This window comes from Strix uralensis, chromosome 1, assembly GCF_047716275.1.
Source record: "Strix uralensis isolate ZFMK-TIS-50842 chromosome 1, bStrUra1, whole genome shotgun sequence".
In the NCBI taxonomy this organism is placed as follows: Eukaryota; Metazoa; Chordata; class Aves; order Strigiformes; family Strigidae; genus Strix; species Strix uralensis.
In genome coordinates this window covers 128,676,954-128,694,580 of record NC_133972.1, presented here as the reverse complement: position 1 = coordinate 128,694,580, position 17,627 = coordinate 128,676,954, and the positions used below count along the sequence as shown (strand labels likewise).

The 17,627-nt window shown below is 37.0% G+C and overlaps 1 protein-coding gene across 2 annotated transcripts in view; it reads left to right on the top strand.

Annotated features, from left to right (window-relative positions):
• Positions 1 to 17,627, top strand: part of PRKDC (protein kinase, DNA-activated, catalytic subunit) — an 87,773-nt gene that overhangs the window by 48,989 nt on the left and 21,157 nt on the right. For both annotated transcript variants that reach the window (XM_074880744.1, XM_074880754.1), the window contains 14 exons: positions 654 to 752; positions 1,432 to 1,642; positions 2,228 to 2,417; positions 2,788 to 3,003; positions 4,302 to 4,414; positions 6,364 to 6,495; positions 7,678 to 7,857; positions 11,217 to 11,425; positions 11,869 to 12,007; positions 12,594 to 12,782; positions 13,296 to 13,520; positions 14,132 to 14,240; positions 14,951 to 15,062; positions 16,625 to 16,814. In XM_074880744.1, coding sequence (XP_074736845.1) covers positions 654 to 752; positions 1,432 to 1,642; positions 2,228 to 2,417; positions 2,788 to 3,003; positions 4,302 to 4,414; positions 6,364 to 6,495; positions 7,678 to 7,857; positions 11,217 to 11,425; positions 11,869 to 12,007; positions 12,594 to 12,782; positions 13,296 to 13,520; positions 14,132 to 14,240; positions 14,951 to 15,062; positions 16,625 to 16,814 — 2,314 coding nt within the window. The remainder of the gene's footprint in view (positions 1 to 653; positions 753 to 1,431; positions 1,643 to 2,227; positions 2,418 to 2,787; positions 3,004 to 4,301; positions 4,415 to 6,363; positions 6,496 to 7,677; positions 7,858 to 11,216; positions 11,426 to 11,868; positions 12,008 to 12,593; positions 12,783 to 13,295; positions 13,521 to 14,131; positions 14,241 to 14,950; positions 15,063 to 16,624; positions 16,815 to 17,627) is intronic.

Here is a 17,627-nt window from a genome sequence, read left to right as displayed (position 1 = left end):
ACAGCATGATGGCATAAGAGGTCTTAGCTCTCATGTTCCCATTCTTTCTCATTGTCAGAATTTGTAACTAGTAAGAATTGTACACTAGAGAAATTTACTTGTAAGTAGAAGGTGTGTTAAGGCACTTTGGCATGAACTGGATCCCTTCAACCTGATAGTATAAAGATGTTCTTTCTGTTTGACCCGTTAGAGTAGGGAACAGGCATGTACTCAGTTTGACAAGCAGGTTGCTGTTGAATCATCTAAGTTACTTGGGTTCTATTATGTGCTTTTTCTGAAGATAACTATTTGAGTGGATAATTATTGTGAAGACAAAGTACAGGCAATTTTTACCCCAGTGTCACTTGGGAAAAGCTAATTCTCTGCCTTTTTCTCAGTTTTAACCTTCCAAAATCAGAATTACTTCTATTTGGCCTTTGTAATAAATACCTAACATGTATTTCTTAGTTTTCTGCTTTTTCTTTTTTAAGTAGTGGAGAGACATGAATTTTTGGCCATGAAGACCTCACATGAAAAAAAATGTAGTGTTGTCATGCCAATTTGAGATTTTTATGAGAAGGGCATGTTCCTCCTTTCCTCCCACCATCCTCATCCTCTTATTTTACTACATCTGTTAACTTCTCTCAAACAATCCATTTTTCTCCTACCATCAGTGATCCAGAAAGCCAAGCAGATGATGACTCTCAGGAAATACTCAAACTGACAAAAGAAATGCTTCTTCAAGGACTAATTGATGAGAATGCTGAACTGCAGTGAGTAAATAGTGTTGTGATGACTGACTGAAGTAACAAATCCCTAAATTGCTTGCTCTTTGTTTATAACAGAAGGGTTGATCCTTAAAGGTTTTTTTTAAAGTATTTTCATATAAAAGAGTAATAGTGAGATAACATTATTTTTCTTCCAATAAGTTAATTTATAAACTTGTGTCCCATAGTGATATATCAAGTTTAAGTGAAGCACAGAGCTTTTGAGCAAACTTCTAAGCTGTGGAGAAGTTGTTTCAGTATGTTAGACCTAATTCTGCTTTTAATATTCTAGAGTTTTTGAACAAGAAGACCCTCACTATACACAAACAAACAAAAATAGGTTAAATGTTGGAGCATGGTGGATTTTTAAAAATTTTTTGGTGAAGCAAAAGGTAGTATAGGAGATCTCTGTGCTTATCCACCCGTAGCACTTTTCAAGAGGAAAAGAATCCAATAGAAATAATTTTTTCAGAGTATAAACCTTTAATATCAGTCAAATGGCATAGAGCATGACAGATGAATCAGGAATTTGGTGTAATTCAATGGAAGATCTGTGACATGAAAGGGTTACTTAAAGACTCTATAGTCTTATTGTGGTCATTCTTTTTTTAACTTGACTTTTTTAATAATGTTGCATTTTCAGTTTGCAGATAACCAAGAATAACTTTATTCCTTGCCTTTACAGATTAATTGTTAGGAATTTCTGGAGTGATGAGACAAGATTACCCACAAATATTCTTGATCGCATGCTGTCATTGTTAAATTCTTTATATTCCACCAAGATTGAAACACAGTACTTGAGTCTAATCACAAATTTTCTGCTTGAAATGACTAGCAAGAGCCCGGATTATTCCAGAAAAATATTTGAACATCCACTGTCTGAATGCAAATTTCAGGTGAATTGTAATGTGTTATCCTGTGTGCAGCCATGTGACAAATTCTGTTCCTTAATGTAGTTACCACTTGAACAAGAACAGCGTAATGAAGGAGATTTTTTGAAAGTCCTTTTTGTGTTCCATAGTTAACAGCTGCAACAGTCATGGGTTACACACTGTATCAGAAGTTTGATTTTGAGGGGGGCAATTATTTTGCTTTCTTTTTAAAAAAAAAAAAAAAAGATTTAATTAAAGTAATTATATATACCAAGTAAAGCTGACGTGTAGAGTACCTAAAGAAGAGGATGGTGGAGAGAAGCACCATAAGCTGGAGAAATTTGTGAGGAAACGGGAGTACTGGTACAAGAGCTGTAAATCAGTCCTCAGGTGACCTGACCAGTCCAAATTAGTGAGCTTTTTTTGCTGAGCTATGGAGAACTTTTATGTGTTTGGTGGTGTTTGGTTTTTTTAATAGTCAAATTCTGTTTCTGTACCTGAGATGATGCTTTAAATTCTGTACTTTAATTTCTGCTATCCTGTCTGAAGGAAGGAAGGCAAAAAGCCTCCATTCTTACTGTTCTTATTAAAATCTTTTTGTGTTCATAGGACTTTGTAATTGATTCCAGCTGGCGTTATCAAAGTACTGTGCTCACACCTATGTTTGTGGAGACTCAGGCTTCCCAGAATATCCACAGGAATTTATCGCAACAAAGATCCCTTTCTGCTTCTGGGTCACTTGGTGGTCGAGTGAGGGCTACCCAACGGCAATATGAATTTACACCTACCCAGCATGTTGGTAAGTCCAGACCAGTGTCTTCAGAAATTTTCTTGTTTGCTATAGCAATGATTGCATTCTCTTCATTCCTGTTGCATGTGAATTTTTAATTTAAAAGTGTAAATGCATTAAATATTTTGTTTTCAAGGGCTTTTTAATTTTTTTTGCATAATGAGAAAAAACATCCAGTTGCATTTTTATTAGTCTCATATATATTTTATGTTCTGCCTAATGTAAAAGAAGTTTGTTTCTTACCTAGCAGCTTGAAACCTGTTCTGCCCATAAACACTGAAAATTATATTTTTGGTGGAGGAAAATGACCTGCTTCCTAGATGTTTTCAGTTGATTTATATGTGGATACATTACAGCTTTTGTATCATTTCTTTTACAGGTGGTAGAAGTTCTTTTAATTGGCTGACTGGAAGTAGCATTGACACATTGGCAGAGTATACAGTTCCTTCATCCTCAGAATCCTTCTCTTCATCCATGCTGTTGGTTAACAAACGGAGTGAAAAATTTAAACATGCAACCTTTAAACCAGTGGGGCCGGATTTTGGGAAAAAAAGGTTGGGTTTGCCTGGAGATGAGGTGGACAGCAAAACTAAAGGTCTGTAAGCCTTATAATGCAACTTCTATATAAACACTACATTTTTATAGACCATCTTTGTCAGTTATTTGGCTGGCAGTCCGTTATCTTTGAGACATTGTAATTAAGGTCCAGCTTGAGAGATTTTGTCTCCAGGAGTGTGTGGTAATACATAACGTGTGGCAAAAAGCTGGAATTATGCTAGGAATTACAAAACTATATGTTACTAGACAAAAGAACTGACTGGATAAGAAACCAGCCAGTGTGATCTTTGCATTCCTACCTCTCCCTAAGATGATGGTAGCATGAATGTCAGACAGTTCTGTCCCTTCTATTTTAAATTTAACTGCTTATCTGTTTAAAGAAAAGGCCTCTTTAAACATATTTTTTTTCCAAATCATTTCAGCTGTGTGGACATGGTCTACTACATACTGCAATATGTTGTTAGAATTACCTGCTATTTTCTGAGAATGCTCCTTCATCCACCCAGTACTGAAAAATATCAGTACTGTTCTGGAATGACTTAAGCTCCTTCTCCCCATTTCCTCCCCATTCATCCTTGCCTACCTTGTCATTAAAATTTTGAGTGGAAGGTTGGGAATAGAAGTTCAGGCAGAGAGGTATAAAGATTGACCTTTTGAATACCTGAAAGGTGTTTCAGGGCAGTTTTGAATGAACCATGCTGAACTGCAGAAACAGAGAGGTCAGTCTACCTTTCAGTCAGTCCCTGGTCTTCTACCAGGAAAATACCAATTATAGTGGTATGGTTTTGTTTGCTCACTCTTCTTTCCCAGGAAATGGACTGAAGTGGCCTTTCTCCATGACTGTCCTGAGCAGGAGTTGATCCAGTGACAGTTCTGTAATAGTAACTTTAAAAATATAGTACTATATTATTATTACACAATCTTTGAATATATTTAGCACCTCTTTTATGTAGGGAGCTATATACTTTATGGAATATGCTGCAAATGCCATACTTGCCTTTGAGAGCTTGAAATAAATCTGTCATGCGGGGCAAATTTGTTCATTAATATTAGTGCTTTTCCCAATACAGTAGTTTGACCATTATACCTCATTGATGTGCTTGAAGTATTTATATAAATGTTTATTGCCTCTTTTTCTAAGAACAACCTAATTTGTTTTAATTTGCCATCTTGTTGAAAGGCCTTTGCATTGAGTTGTTGGATATGAAACCTAGAAGACTAGCTGGTAAGCTAGTAAATGCAAAGATGGTGTTTGTTATTATATGATGCTCTTGCCTTAAATCTGAAGTTTGCTTCAGAAAGGAAAAGCTGTGGACATGATCGTGTGTTCCCTAGGTATAGAAGAACGAGCAGAAATTCTAAGACTGCGGAGACGTTTCTTGAAGGACCAAGAGAAGCTCAGTCTGATTTATGCTAGAAAAGGTGTGGCCGAACAGAAAAGAGAAAAGGTTTGTCATTCCAAATAACCCTTAAGTCCCAGTGCCATTTGCAGTCTTGTACTTCATCTCTAGAAGTAACTTTGTGAAGAAAGGGTAGGTGTAAGATACTGGTTGCTACTTTAAGAGCTTTAGAAGGTTTTCTTTGGAAATCATGCTATTTAAGTGCTTAAAGCTAAATGATGTTACCTGGCATGAGTGAGAAAAGAGCTGGATGATTAACACTTCCCGTTTACCCCTTTAATGTGTATGAAGTGATTTTATGTGATGGAAGTCCCTAACAGCTATGGGAAGCTCTTTATGATTGTCATACTTGAAACTAGGAGCCTTGAAGCTACAGTACTCTGCAGAAGTAGTTGGAGAACATTATCCAATGTCTGAAGGTGAACTCAAAAATGTGATACAGCTGGTGGACTAACCAGAACTGTTGAGTACTTTTAACCTGAAGGAATGTCAGTAGTAATCATTTGCTGAGTGTTTATCAAGGCCAGAAACTTATTACTATGTGGGTTTCCTGGTTGTGTTATGTACTTACAATAAGTTTAAGTATTTTTAATCTCTGTAACAGTTTTTCAGAGGTTCATGTTACTAAAAATAACATACATTATTGTCCAAAAATGATAGCAGTTAGACCAAGAGCAAAGGAACCCAGGATTGAGAGCTACCTGTTTGAGACACTCTTATAATTCTTTGCAGCTGCAGACAACTGTGTAAACAGAACTTATGTCTGGAAGAACCACACAAATACCTATTTTAGCCAATTTATATTTACTTGCAGGCTAAAGCTACCATTTCCTCCCACCCTGCAAGAGAGAACCTGTAAATGCTTTCTGTATGACAGTCCAAATACAGCCAACAAAACCCCCTGTGATACTCCACAATAAAAGACCAGAAGAGACTATGAATGCTGTCAGGACCCCTTAAACTTTTCAAGAGATTTGTTGCACATAAACACATGTGGAACTCGATGACTTGCATTAATACTATACCTGATGGGGCAAACCAGGAAAAGTTAGGTCCTGAGCAAGAAAGTATTTGGAAATAGCTTTAGCAAAGTCCTAATTTCTACCAGCATATTTCTCTTGAAACTTTTTTGAAAATCATCCCTTTGAAGTTGTGTAGAAGAAAAATGGGCTCAAAGAGCAAAATGACAAAGGGTTTACGTAAGAGAAAAAAAATCTTCAAGCTTTCTTCTGTTTCCCTCTTCCATTCTACCAACGTATATTCAGCCATTGTCTGCTGGTTTAAATGGTAATGGCAGTAGTTAAAATCGCAGCCTCTAAACTTACTGCTGATTTCCTTACAGCAAATCAGTGCTATGAAAAGGAAGAAAGGCAGTGGAAGAGATAGGTTTTTGTCTATATGTGGTAGTAGCTCTTGTTCAGTCTAAATGTATTCCTTTAAGCCTCAGCAAAAGGCAGGGCAGCTATTTAACAACTGCAGTTTACAACACTTTTATTATGTTTTGGTTTAAGTTTTACTAGGAATCAGTTCTGCCAGGCTCATCCTTCCTTCACCTCCCCATCCCACTGTGTGAAATAAACCACTAGCTTTAGGAATCTCATTTTACATTGCATCCAGGCTGAGAACCAACATATTATGGGCTACTGGTGTTCTGCTGGCAGACAGTAACTTATCAAACCATAGCAGCTCAGTAGCTGTCAGTCATAATCATTTTCTTTAAAAGTGGCTTAAATACTGCCTGTATGGAAGCAGGAACTACAAGGCATTACTATTAAAAGTTAATGGCTGAAGTAAGTCTATGAACCAGACTTCAGAGTTTTTAATTGACTAAAATAATTTTGGGTTTAACCATAATACAGAAAATGTATTTGTTTAATAATTATGGCAAAAGTTTATAAAACCCTTGAGAAATGCTCTTGCTTATTTTGTCTTATCTGGATACAGCTTTTTCTAAGTAATATGATTTTATTTTTTTTAACATGAACAATGCGTTTCAGGAGATGAAATCTGAGCTGAAGATGAAGCATGATGCCCAGGTTACTTTGTACAGAAGTTACCGAGTAGGAGACCTTCCTGACATCCAGATTGAATACTACAGTCTCATTGCCCCTTTACAAGGCCTTGCCCAGGTCTGTCTGCTTTTCAAAGTTCTTTTATGAAGTTTTCTGTTCTTGTAGGAAAGATGACATGTAGCTGAGCAACTGCTTTCAGAACTGATTTTTTTGTTTTGTAGTCAGCTGCTGTGATATGCATTTAAAGAGCCTGTTTTGAACGAGTGTTTTTCCTACCCCTGGGCTGGTGCAGTGATAAGACAAGATGCCTTGTAACTTGCCTCACCTGAGCAGTTGAGTTGAACTCTGAGGACCTGAGACATCAGCTGTTGTCCATTGTCTTTGGGTTCCTCTGCTTGAGAAACAGATGGTGGTGGTCTTTACAGACATTATTGCAAAGGATATCCACTGTACAGCAACAAAACAGCCATTTTTATTCTTTTATACGGCATAGGGGAATTCTGAAAATACAAATGAAGTTATTGTGGCTAAGACTGGACTTGGACTACTCAGTAAAGTTGAACCAATATTCCTTTTCCTACCTGAGAGCAATAGAAACTATAGGCTGAGCCTATCCCATTTTACACTGTTTGGGAAGTCAGAGTGTTCCTGATGATCTTTGTATTTAAATTCTTTTGATGGTCCCTTATCTCTGTGTAAAAGGAGGAAGTAGCACACTTATGAGTTATCTGAATAGCATTAGATCAAGAGTTAGATGAAACTTTAGTCCCATAACAGACCAGGATGCATAGGATTATGTTACACACACAAATGTGTTTCTGGGTTGAAGAAAAGCCTTGAAATCTCAGATGGAACAGTCTGTCTGTACAGACAGTCTGTGTCTCTGTGTTAGCTGCCTCAACATTAGGTCCAGGTCTCCTCACACATTGATGTCTTCTGTTTTTTCTTGAAACCCTCTTCACTGACAGTGATTTCTGTAAGATGATATTGGGTGTCTGGTTCCTGTAGTGGGAATTGTGAATATGTGAAAATTGTAAATTCCATCTTCTCCACCAACACTGGCCTGAAACCTACATTGTCTTGGAGGTTTTTTATGTAGAAGAATTAAGGTGGGGTTTGAATGGGTAGTACAGTAATTCCTGGCATAGGTATGATGTAAGCCAGACTAATTATTCCACTCCCAAAGAGTGTCCACATAGGGATTAGGTACAGGGTGGGTTGTATCTCTTAATTTTATTCATTAGTTTATTGTGTCACAGTAAAATTCAGTGGCTTTATTGCTTTTGTTGTAATTTACAGAAAGATCCAACGTTTGCCAAGCAGCTTTTCAGCAGTTTGTTTGGTGGAATTTTTCATGAGGTAGAAAAGTCTAAAACTCCTTCTGAGAAAAAAGCCATCAGCCAGAAGCTGCTGAACAACTTTAATAATTTCCTGAATATGAGCCTGTCTTACTTTCCACCATTCATTGCGTGCATCCAGGTAAACCCTGCTATGTGTCATGAAAGTAACTGAATATAATGTCTTTGTTTGAATGTGTGATAAATCCAGTGGTAGTGAAGGTTAAATACTGTTACTAGAATTTACACAGAGATGGAAAAAGGGTTTTTAACCAAATGGATATTTCAAGTGACTCTTGTTAAGGTGAACAAAGTAATTCATGCCTCTGAACTGATTTTTGAAGGTTTCTACAGTTTCTGATCTGTGGAGTTTGAGTCATCTTTTAATGTTTTAATTGCATCAGTAACAAGAAGAGACTTGATTTTAAATGAAAGCCACAGAAACAATTGAAAGGGTTACATGGGTGTCCTGTGCTTATCTTCCTGTTTCTGGGAAGTGCTTACTGAGGAATACTTTGATGCCTTGAGGATATCAGTAGCTGTCAGACTGTTTGTTGTTAGCCTCTCTTATTTATTTTTTCAAATTAGTCCCCTGAAGCAATTGTCTGGGGGTTTTCAGTAATGAGGGAAGGACTCACTCCCACCAAAGGGTGAGTGTGTGCACTACAGCTGTTTCACTGGAAAGGAAACACAAGCCTTTCTGCTATGAGAGTATACTGACCTGGAATAGATTGTGAACTTCATCTTTTAACCTGATTTTCAGGGACACAAAAAAAACTTGTCCAAGTACCTGTTACATGCTTATTGTCAGTGTATTTAATGTTTCTTGTCAATTGTGTTGATCTTAATGTTGCATCTGATTTGTGGGTCTCCAAAATATTTTTTTTTTGAGTAGTGAATAATGGCTGCTTCTTTCTCTTACAGAAATTTAAATACGCTGTGACAGTAGATGTCATTCGTAATACAGATAAATATCTAGTTTGGACTAGCTTTTTAAACAGTGACAAACTTTGGTTCTTAGTACTTGTATTTACACATCTGAAAAAACGTAATTTCTTGTTTACTTTTTTCTGTGCAGCTGCATAAAAGGTCAAATGCTATGGGGATTTTTCTGGGCTGTTTTGGTATTTTTTGAGCCAGCATCTCACAATAGCTATCTGTTAATATTCCCTCTTGACACTGCATTTGTTGGTTCTCTGTCTTGATATTTTCTTTGTGTCGAATTTTGCTGTCTGTTAGACCCTATTAATAACACTGTTGTGTTAGGCTTCTTTTTTTCTCAATAAATGTAAATGAAAACTGAAAAAATAGGTAAGTTAAAATTAGTCTTGATGAGATACTGTTACAATGCTGTCCCCATTCAATAACAAAACAGCAGCAGTACAAAGGCAAGCCTCAGCCTGTGTATTTGAGCATCCTGCATAACAGTGAGAGGAATTCTTTTCCTGAACAGGGAATAGAGTTCATATTGATCACGAGAGAGAGCGCAGAGAGAGGGTGAGCAAGAGCACACAGTGCCAAGCCTGTCATTTGGCTCACAAAGGCTGTCCTAGTGGCTTGGCCATTTGGAAATACAGCTTCTGGTTCCTGTGTACCAACAGTATAATAAATACTGGCTTGTTTCAGAAAGGCTTCCTGCTTCACTGCTGTCTCCTTCTCATTGTTTGGCTTTTTAGCCTTCTACAGGTTCAAGTCACATGAGGAGAGTAACTTGGTGATAAAAGGAGCTGGGTTTGTCTACAGGTATAATCTTAAACTTGACTGTGAGGCTCTGGGATTGACTTTCAAGACAGATTAAAAACCAGCTGAATACGAAGAAAAACATTAACCGCACAACAAAAGTTTACATAGACTCCATGGAGATACCTGGCCTGTGAGGCCTGTAAGCCATCCATCCTAATCTTGGAACATGTGGTGCAAGTAAAGACAACACACATTGCATACGGAATAAGGAACATTCCTGCTGCTTTCAGAAAATAACTGATCGAATAGTCACCAAAATGCACTAAATAAAAAGATACCTTATTTGATGTGGGACAATGTCTGTAAATTGTGAGTTTGGGAGGATATTCATTCTCTGGACATACAGTTATATTTGCACAGTTCTTACACTTTTTCCTAGGCATCTCAGAGAAAGGGATTTTGGTCTTACCTTAGCAAAGCTATTCTTAAGTTTTTTAGATTGTACAGTTGGCCCTGTGTTCCTCATGTAACTCCTAAAAGTTGGCAGTTAAGAAATGTGTGCCTGTACATAAGGAGTGTCTGGGGCACAAGTGCAGCTTTGATAGAAACTACTAATTGAAATTGCCTGAGTAGCAGGTGAAGCATATGCTGACCCCTCCTTGGATCCACCTGGTCTGTAAGTCAGGAGGCTACAAGAAGCTGTTCTTTCTCTCTTTTTTTTTTTTTTTTATTGAGTACAAGTTAATTGGTGTGAGAGTCTCAATTGTATAAATTGTGTAATGAGTTTGCTTATGCCACATCCCTATTCTGCAGTTTTTATGGTGGTGGCTGTTTATCAAAGAAGTGTAGGTTGGTTGTTTTCAGTCTCCAGTTGCAACTTTCAAATAGCAATTTTTTTTCATTTAGTATCCTTGAACATACTGTGTTGCAAGAATCAAACTTTAGGGCAAAAATTAAAACTCGGTGCTGTTTCTTGTCATGAAAGTTCTATTACCCCTCTTCCATGTTGTAGATATTTTTTATTCCTGTTTGGTTAAGATATTATTGCAACTTTCCTTTAGGTTCTTAAGTGAAAAAAACCCCAACAACCACCAAAACCCAAAAAATAACCCTGACTGTAATAAGCTTCTCTGCTACTTTCTTGATATATTTACCTGTATTTGGGATAATGATTTAAGTATTTCAAAAAAACCCTTCAGCTAAACAAGAATGTTTATCCATGAAAAAGATGTTATTCTGTAGTTGAACTAATGTTAAATACAATAAAGACCTGCTAGAAATACCATCTTGTTTTTAAATCAGTCAGGACTAGATGAGTATGGTACTAAATGAGTCTAATAGGAAGCTGTGGTGTGCTAAAACTGGGTAAGTGTATGGATTCTCCAGCTCAGAGAAGACATCATGGTTAATTGTACCTTTGGCTTGTGGCAGGGATGCACCACTCAATAGGTTAGGTGAAATGCAGCTGTTTTGTAGCAGGTACCATGCTGCGAAGAAATGGAAAGGAAGATTGAGGCTGTGATTGTGTCCATCTACCTGTCCCCCACTTCCTGTGTCTTTCTGTCGAGAGAGTTGTCCTGTGCCCTGAAGACAGATAAAGTAGAGGGTTTATTCTCTACTGTCCTCTGTCTGAAGAGCAACAGCACAGAGGAGAAAATTTGAGTTTTCCCAGAGATGGGAACTTCTGGTGATTTAACAGCTTATTTCCAAAGCTTGCACTGTAAGAAAAAGGATGCCAAGTAGGTGATCTGTAAAAGGTAAATATCGGTATTGTTTGGGCCAAGTAGACACCTGTTGTTTTCTTTTACTTTATAAAAGGAAATGAGTTACCAGCACAGAGAGCTACTAGAACTGGATTCAGCTAATGTGAGCACGAGCTGCCTTGCAAGTTTACAGCAGCCAGTGGGCATCCTTCTTCTGGAGCAAGCCCTGATGGCTCTGTCCCCTCCGGAGGAGCCCCCGGCCAAGCGTATGCGTGGGAGGACAGAGCTTCCCCCAGACATGATCAGATGGATTGAACTTGCTAAGTAAATTCTTATTTGAGACTTATTTACTCCCATTTAGATTTGGATTGTGAAGAACTCTGCCTTTATGACTTAAGAGATTTCTTTTTTTCACTTTCCCTCATTTAGAATTAGATGTGCTTTTAATTTCTTGTCAGTTAATTACTATCTTTCAATTAGAGCAGTTAGACTTAACAGCTGTGCACTCTGATGATACTGTCAGACTGCTGAAAAAGATCTTGTTCATAGTTTTTCAACTACAGGAGTTTCCACAGTTCAGGTATTACCCTATAAGATGAAGTCTATCCAGTTAAATATATACTTATAATCTTATATAACAAATACCAAAAAATTTTTTGCTATTAAAACCCAGTAGTATTATTCCTTATTGAATTGAAATAGCTTATGTTTGCATTGATATACCTCTGTTCAGCTAATTAAAAGATTTCCCTTTTCAATTTTACTAGGCTCTACCGATCTCTTGGGGATTATGATGTCCTTCGTGGCATTTTCAGTGGTAAGATTGGGACTAAGGAAATTACACAGAAGGCATTGTTGGCAGAAGGAAGGAGTGATTACGCTGAAGCAGCTAAATATTATGATGAGGTAAAATGACAGCAAGATTTTTTTTTTGTTTGTTTCATAAATCTCTCATGACTTAAAAGTAATAAGTCAAAATGAAACATTTTGAGAAGCAGCATGTTGTTTAAAATGCCCTTGTGTTTTCTTTGATTGATAGTTCAGTCCGTAAAGACACCGGCGCAGATGAGCAGTCACAACAGAGCAGAAAGTGTGAAACTTAGTTTACTGTTTGTTACAAAGTTTCACATGTGCAGTCACCTAGGCAGACAAGTAAAATGCCGTGGGCACGCTACCACCCAAGAGAGAAAACTGCATGTGTTCATGCCAAAGAAAATCTGAGTTATAGTGGGTAAAAATGAAGAAGGATCTCTTTAACCTTCTTTTAAAGTCTTTGCTCTTTGAAAATGCAGGTTTACTAAAGATGGCTACCTGAAATGAATTTATATATAAATACTGAGAAGCTTGAATTTTCTGCATTTAATGGTACCTTTGGTAAATGGATAGGTATTTTTGAGACCATAAACTATTGTTAGGTTCCTGGTGACTTAGAATTGAAACTAGTGTCAGATTCCAGCTGAGCACCTTCCTCCACCTCAAATTCATTCCCTAGGCACTCTCTCAAGAAGACTGGCAAGATGGAGAGCCAACAGAAGCAGAGAAGGATTTCTGGGAACTTGCATCTCTGGAATGCTATGACCACCTCACGGAGTGGAAGTCTCTGGAGTATTGTGCTACTGTTAATATCGATAGTGGAAAACCTCCAGACCTAAGCAAAACATGGAATGATCCATTTTATCAGGTGTTTAGAAATCACTTCCTTGATACTGCACTGTTTCATCTCTGTAGGGATGTACTACAGTAATGTGATTGTGGGTAGAAATAAATTGCATTATTTAGGTTAGTTTTATTATGAAAGCTAGCAGAGAGTCTGATACATCAAATAATTGAAGCAATTACTTCTGCTGTTTTTACAATGTTTAATTTTTAGCTTGAGTCTATGACTGATTATATAAGGACCAGCTTTATTGTCATCATCTTCTTGAAGTGTTTTTGTTGCTTTTATTGCTTTTATTTGTTTCATGTTTTAAGAGTTACCAAACTACTGGTTTTGAAACTGGTAGAATTTGCTAACAGCTTCTTGACCCTATCAGAAAAGACTTCTGTGATTTGTTACAAAATTGGAATTTGTCTAAAGGGAAAAACGTATAAGAAAACCATTAACTATTTTTATATTTATTGGATCTGCCACTGATAACAAAAAATCATGTAATATGCCATTTCTAGAAATAAAGAGTGTATTTTCACCTTGTAGGAAACATATCTGCCCTACATAATACGCAGTAAGTTGAAGTTACTGCTCAGTGGGGAAAATGACCAGACTTTGCTAACTTTTATTGATGAGGCAATGAAGACAGAACAGAAGAAAGCCATTATAGAAATGCATTACAGCCAAGAGCTTAGTCTCCTTTACATCCTGCAAGATGATTTTGACAGAGCCAAATACTACATTAGCAATGGCATGCAGATTTTCATGCAGGTAACAATCTCTGCTATCTCTGATAATAACTTTTCTGTATAACTCATGGAACAATAAAACTGTTGCTGCTGTTACTCGAGAGAAATACTTGCCCAAATACAATGAAGTTTAGGTACTTTCCAATCATATGACAAAACTTCCTTTGAATTCAGTGCTTGCAGTGATGAGATGTGAGCCAGCCAGCAGAGTGCATCCTCCTATTTTAATCTGGTCTATTTTGCTGATTTTATGTATTAGAAATTTTTCAGGGTAATAGTGCAGATTAATAGAAAGTTTTTTTCATTCATCTTTTCAGAAGCCTCTTGTCCCTGGAATAAACTTGAAAAGAGAGTATTACATTGAGAGGTTACAAGTTCCATCCGTTACCAAGCGTTGATTAGACTGTAGGGCTATCCTAAAACTTAGGACAAAAATTGCAGCTAGAATATGCCTCTATGCTTGTCCAAAGCAGAGCTGCTCTCAGATTACAGGCTATTGAATTACTTGTAAAAGGTTGGGTTGTAGAGCACAATATATAGCAGCATCAGATATAAATAGTTTGTGGAGCACTGACTAGAACCATGTTGTAAATTCTGTATATGAAATCTTCCACTGTCTCCCTTTATTTTCAGAGCTATTCCAGTATTGATACTTTGTTATATCAAAGTCGAATGACCAAACTGCAGTCTGTACAAGCTTTGACAGAAATACAGGATTTCATCAATTTTATGACCAAGAGAAGTAAAGATTTTTTTTTTTGCTTTTCTTAAGCAATTTTCCTTTCATTGTGTTAAATAATCATGGTTTCCTGACTTTGAATTTCTGTTTCCACACTTAAAGGACTGAACTCTTGTTTGAAGGAGTATAGTTCTGGAATTACTACTTACTGTCTTCTTGACAGTAAGAACTACTGCAGTTGTATAAGATAGGCCTGACGGTAATTCTGTGTTCTATTGCAAAGTTTTATTAGCCTAGCTATTGTGTTGAGTTAAATATGTCTTTTAAAAGTGTAAGTAATAATTTTAAACTAAGATTTTTTTTGGGGTCACTTTGGTAGCAAATAGTGGTTAGCAGAGATAAAAGATGGGTGGGGTATATAATTTATAGCTACTGAGGTAGGTGTGAAATACAAATTCATGTTGCATAAACTGAATTATATATTAAATTTAGTTAAAAGTTCCACTATATTACAGCATATTCCTCTATGGAAAGGTACCTACCCAGCAGTGATTCCCAGTGACAGTTGACACTGATGTCCTTATTGAATCTCTTGTGCTTCAGCAATAAACAAAAGCAATATGATCACCAAGCAGTGTATTTAATGCAAGCCCAGAAATGCAAGTGGGTTGTTTTATTGCAGTTTTCTGCTTTGAATGTTGGACTGTTTGGATTAGGCCTTTTTCATGCTGTTTGGATTTAGATGCATTTAAAGTATTCTTAATTATTTCTAGGTAACTTAGCTTCACAGGCTTCCCTTAAGAGACTTCTCAGAACTTGGACAAGCAGATATCCAGATGCTAAAATAGATCCTATGAACATCTGGGATGATATCATTACAAATCGGTAAAATTACATTCTTGGGTTAGTTTTAGTTCTGTCTGCCTGTTGAGTTCCGAGAGGTGCTTTTTCTGATGCTGCTTGTTTTCAGATGAGGGGGTTGTTGATCTAGTGTATTTTTAACCATTGTAACAGCCTTATCGGTATAACTGGTTTTTGTGTGACTAACTTGTGGTGAGAAGCAAAAGGAGGTTGAGAAATGGACAGGGAATAAACCATATTTTGATAGGGAAACATAACTGTTAGTTTAGGCATTTTCTTGCATCACTGACTACATGCACTGTGCAAGCTAGCCCACTTCAGCAGCCCTTAAACACATCCACTTGTAATTGAGTAGATTAGCTCCATTCAGCTCAATGAAACACCACCCAAAATGCCAGTCAGTTATAAATAAAAATACTTACCTACTTTGTAGGCAGTTAGGGAGTGTACAAAAGAAGTCCACCCCTGTCACTATCAGTGCTTCATGCATTTATAGGAAAGTTAATGACCAGTGCTGTAATTAGAGACTTGTGTTGTGTGACTTGCTAGAAAGAACAAAGGCTCTCTGGAGACTCCTTCGGATTAGCTCCAAAGAGGCTGGATTACTTATTGAAATTTGAAAGATTTCTGTCCTCCCCATGGTATCTGTCTTCATCCTAATCCATTCCTCCAGTGCAAATCTAGATTTTTTTTTTCTTTTTTTTTTTCTCCTTTCCTGGGGGACAACTTTAGCAGCTCTGCTGATACCCACTGTGCTCTGTAATTGATTTTATTATCTCTTAGTGTCAGGAAAGCATGGCTACAGAAGAGCTTGTTGCAGTTAAATATTAGGCAGAATACATGATATGTCTTACTCATTTACAAAGTCTCAAAACATTTATGACTTGAAGGGTAGTCGGTGTCTTAATCACTTTCATGTTCTTTTAGAAAACCTCTATATCATCTTAAAATAGTGACAAAGGATGTGCCAAGTCCCACTCCAGATTATAGTGCTATCCTCTGCACTGAGTAACAGTCTGCATAATGAGAGATGCTATTAAATTAGATTGGACTAGTTGTAGAATGAAAAGGATTTAGCATTGATTCATGACAGTTCCCATTCAAATGTTGAGTATGGTTGCTGGTCTCTTCTGCAACACAAATTTCAATGTTTACATGTGTTGGTGTGATACACATTTGAATTGCAGGTTGTCATAAAATACAGCCTGGCACTTAGGCTATATAATTGGGACTCCTGTTTGTTTGCACTTTTGTCAAGTTGGAATGCAAGTGGCTTGGTGAACTTAGAGGTTGTAGCTATGATTTTAAAAGAACAACTAACAAAAATATCCCCCAGTCTCACTCTATTATGGACATTTTCTAATACTTAATCTCATCAATTCAAGATGTAGAATGTTCTCAGGGTCAACCTGTCCCCAGTTACGACTTTCCACACTGAGGACTATGTTTAGCCCTTGCTAAAGGTGATTGCTATAGCTTGCCGTTTTTTCTTAGCTTTGTTTACTGTCAGACAGATCAACACTTTTTAATGTTTATTCCCTTGGATGAATACTGGAGTGATTTGTACTCCTGTTGTCATTGTGCAGGTGTTTCTTTCTTGACAAACTGCAGGAGAAACTTCTCTGTGACCAGGCCAATGATAGTATGGAGGTGGATGAAGAATACAGTGCTGGTGACCAAATGGAAGTGGATCAACAGGGTGAAGACATTTACTCAATGATTAAAAGTTGCAAATTTAACATGAAAATGAAGATGATAGAAAGTGCCAGGAAACAGGTGACTGTACTGTCTGATAGCTTGCAATTTTGTGAGAAAATACATAGAAACTGCAGCTGGAAAAGCCTCTTGGGTGATCTTGGGCACCTTTTTGTCAGAGTAGACCTTGTCTCTTTTTGACCCTGCTGTCCAGGACATTTTGAACGTTCAAGAAAGTCAGTTCCACAGCAAAAGAAAACAAATGGATAATTGTAAATTACAAACTTGATGATAATTTGTCATTACTGGATATGTGCCTGAAGGCCCCTTTGATCCACAGATGGTTTCTGACACTCTAAAGGGCAGATAAATAAAGTATCTGAAATGCTTCAGTCTTTAATGGAAGGGATGCTTACAACCAAACATTATGCTTTCTATTTATAATCTCTTCTGTTCAAGAAAACAAATCAAATTCAGATTGAATCAATATCATTTACTTCAATCAGCAGTGATGAAGCATTTTATGATTTTTTTTTTTATGGTTTTCATTAATATAAAGAACTAAGGCTAAGTGACTTAATTTTGTTTTGGATCTGGCTGTTAAAATGACTGAAACATAGCCTTTTTCGATGGGCCTTTGGTATTTCAGGCTTGAGACAAGACAAATAATATTTGAGTTGAGGTCTCCCTCATCTTCTGAGATGCTGCAGAAATCTGTAATCAGTGACAAGAGTTTATTTTAAGCAGTGTAATAACCAAATGTAACATTAGTGCTGTGTTGCTGTACGCTTTCTTAAAGGAGTAAATGAAAAATAAAATTTCCTTTAAATTACTCATATGAAACTTTTCATCGAAACACAACCATAAGTGATTTGCTTAATGGCATTATAAACC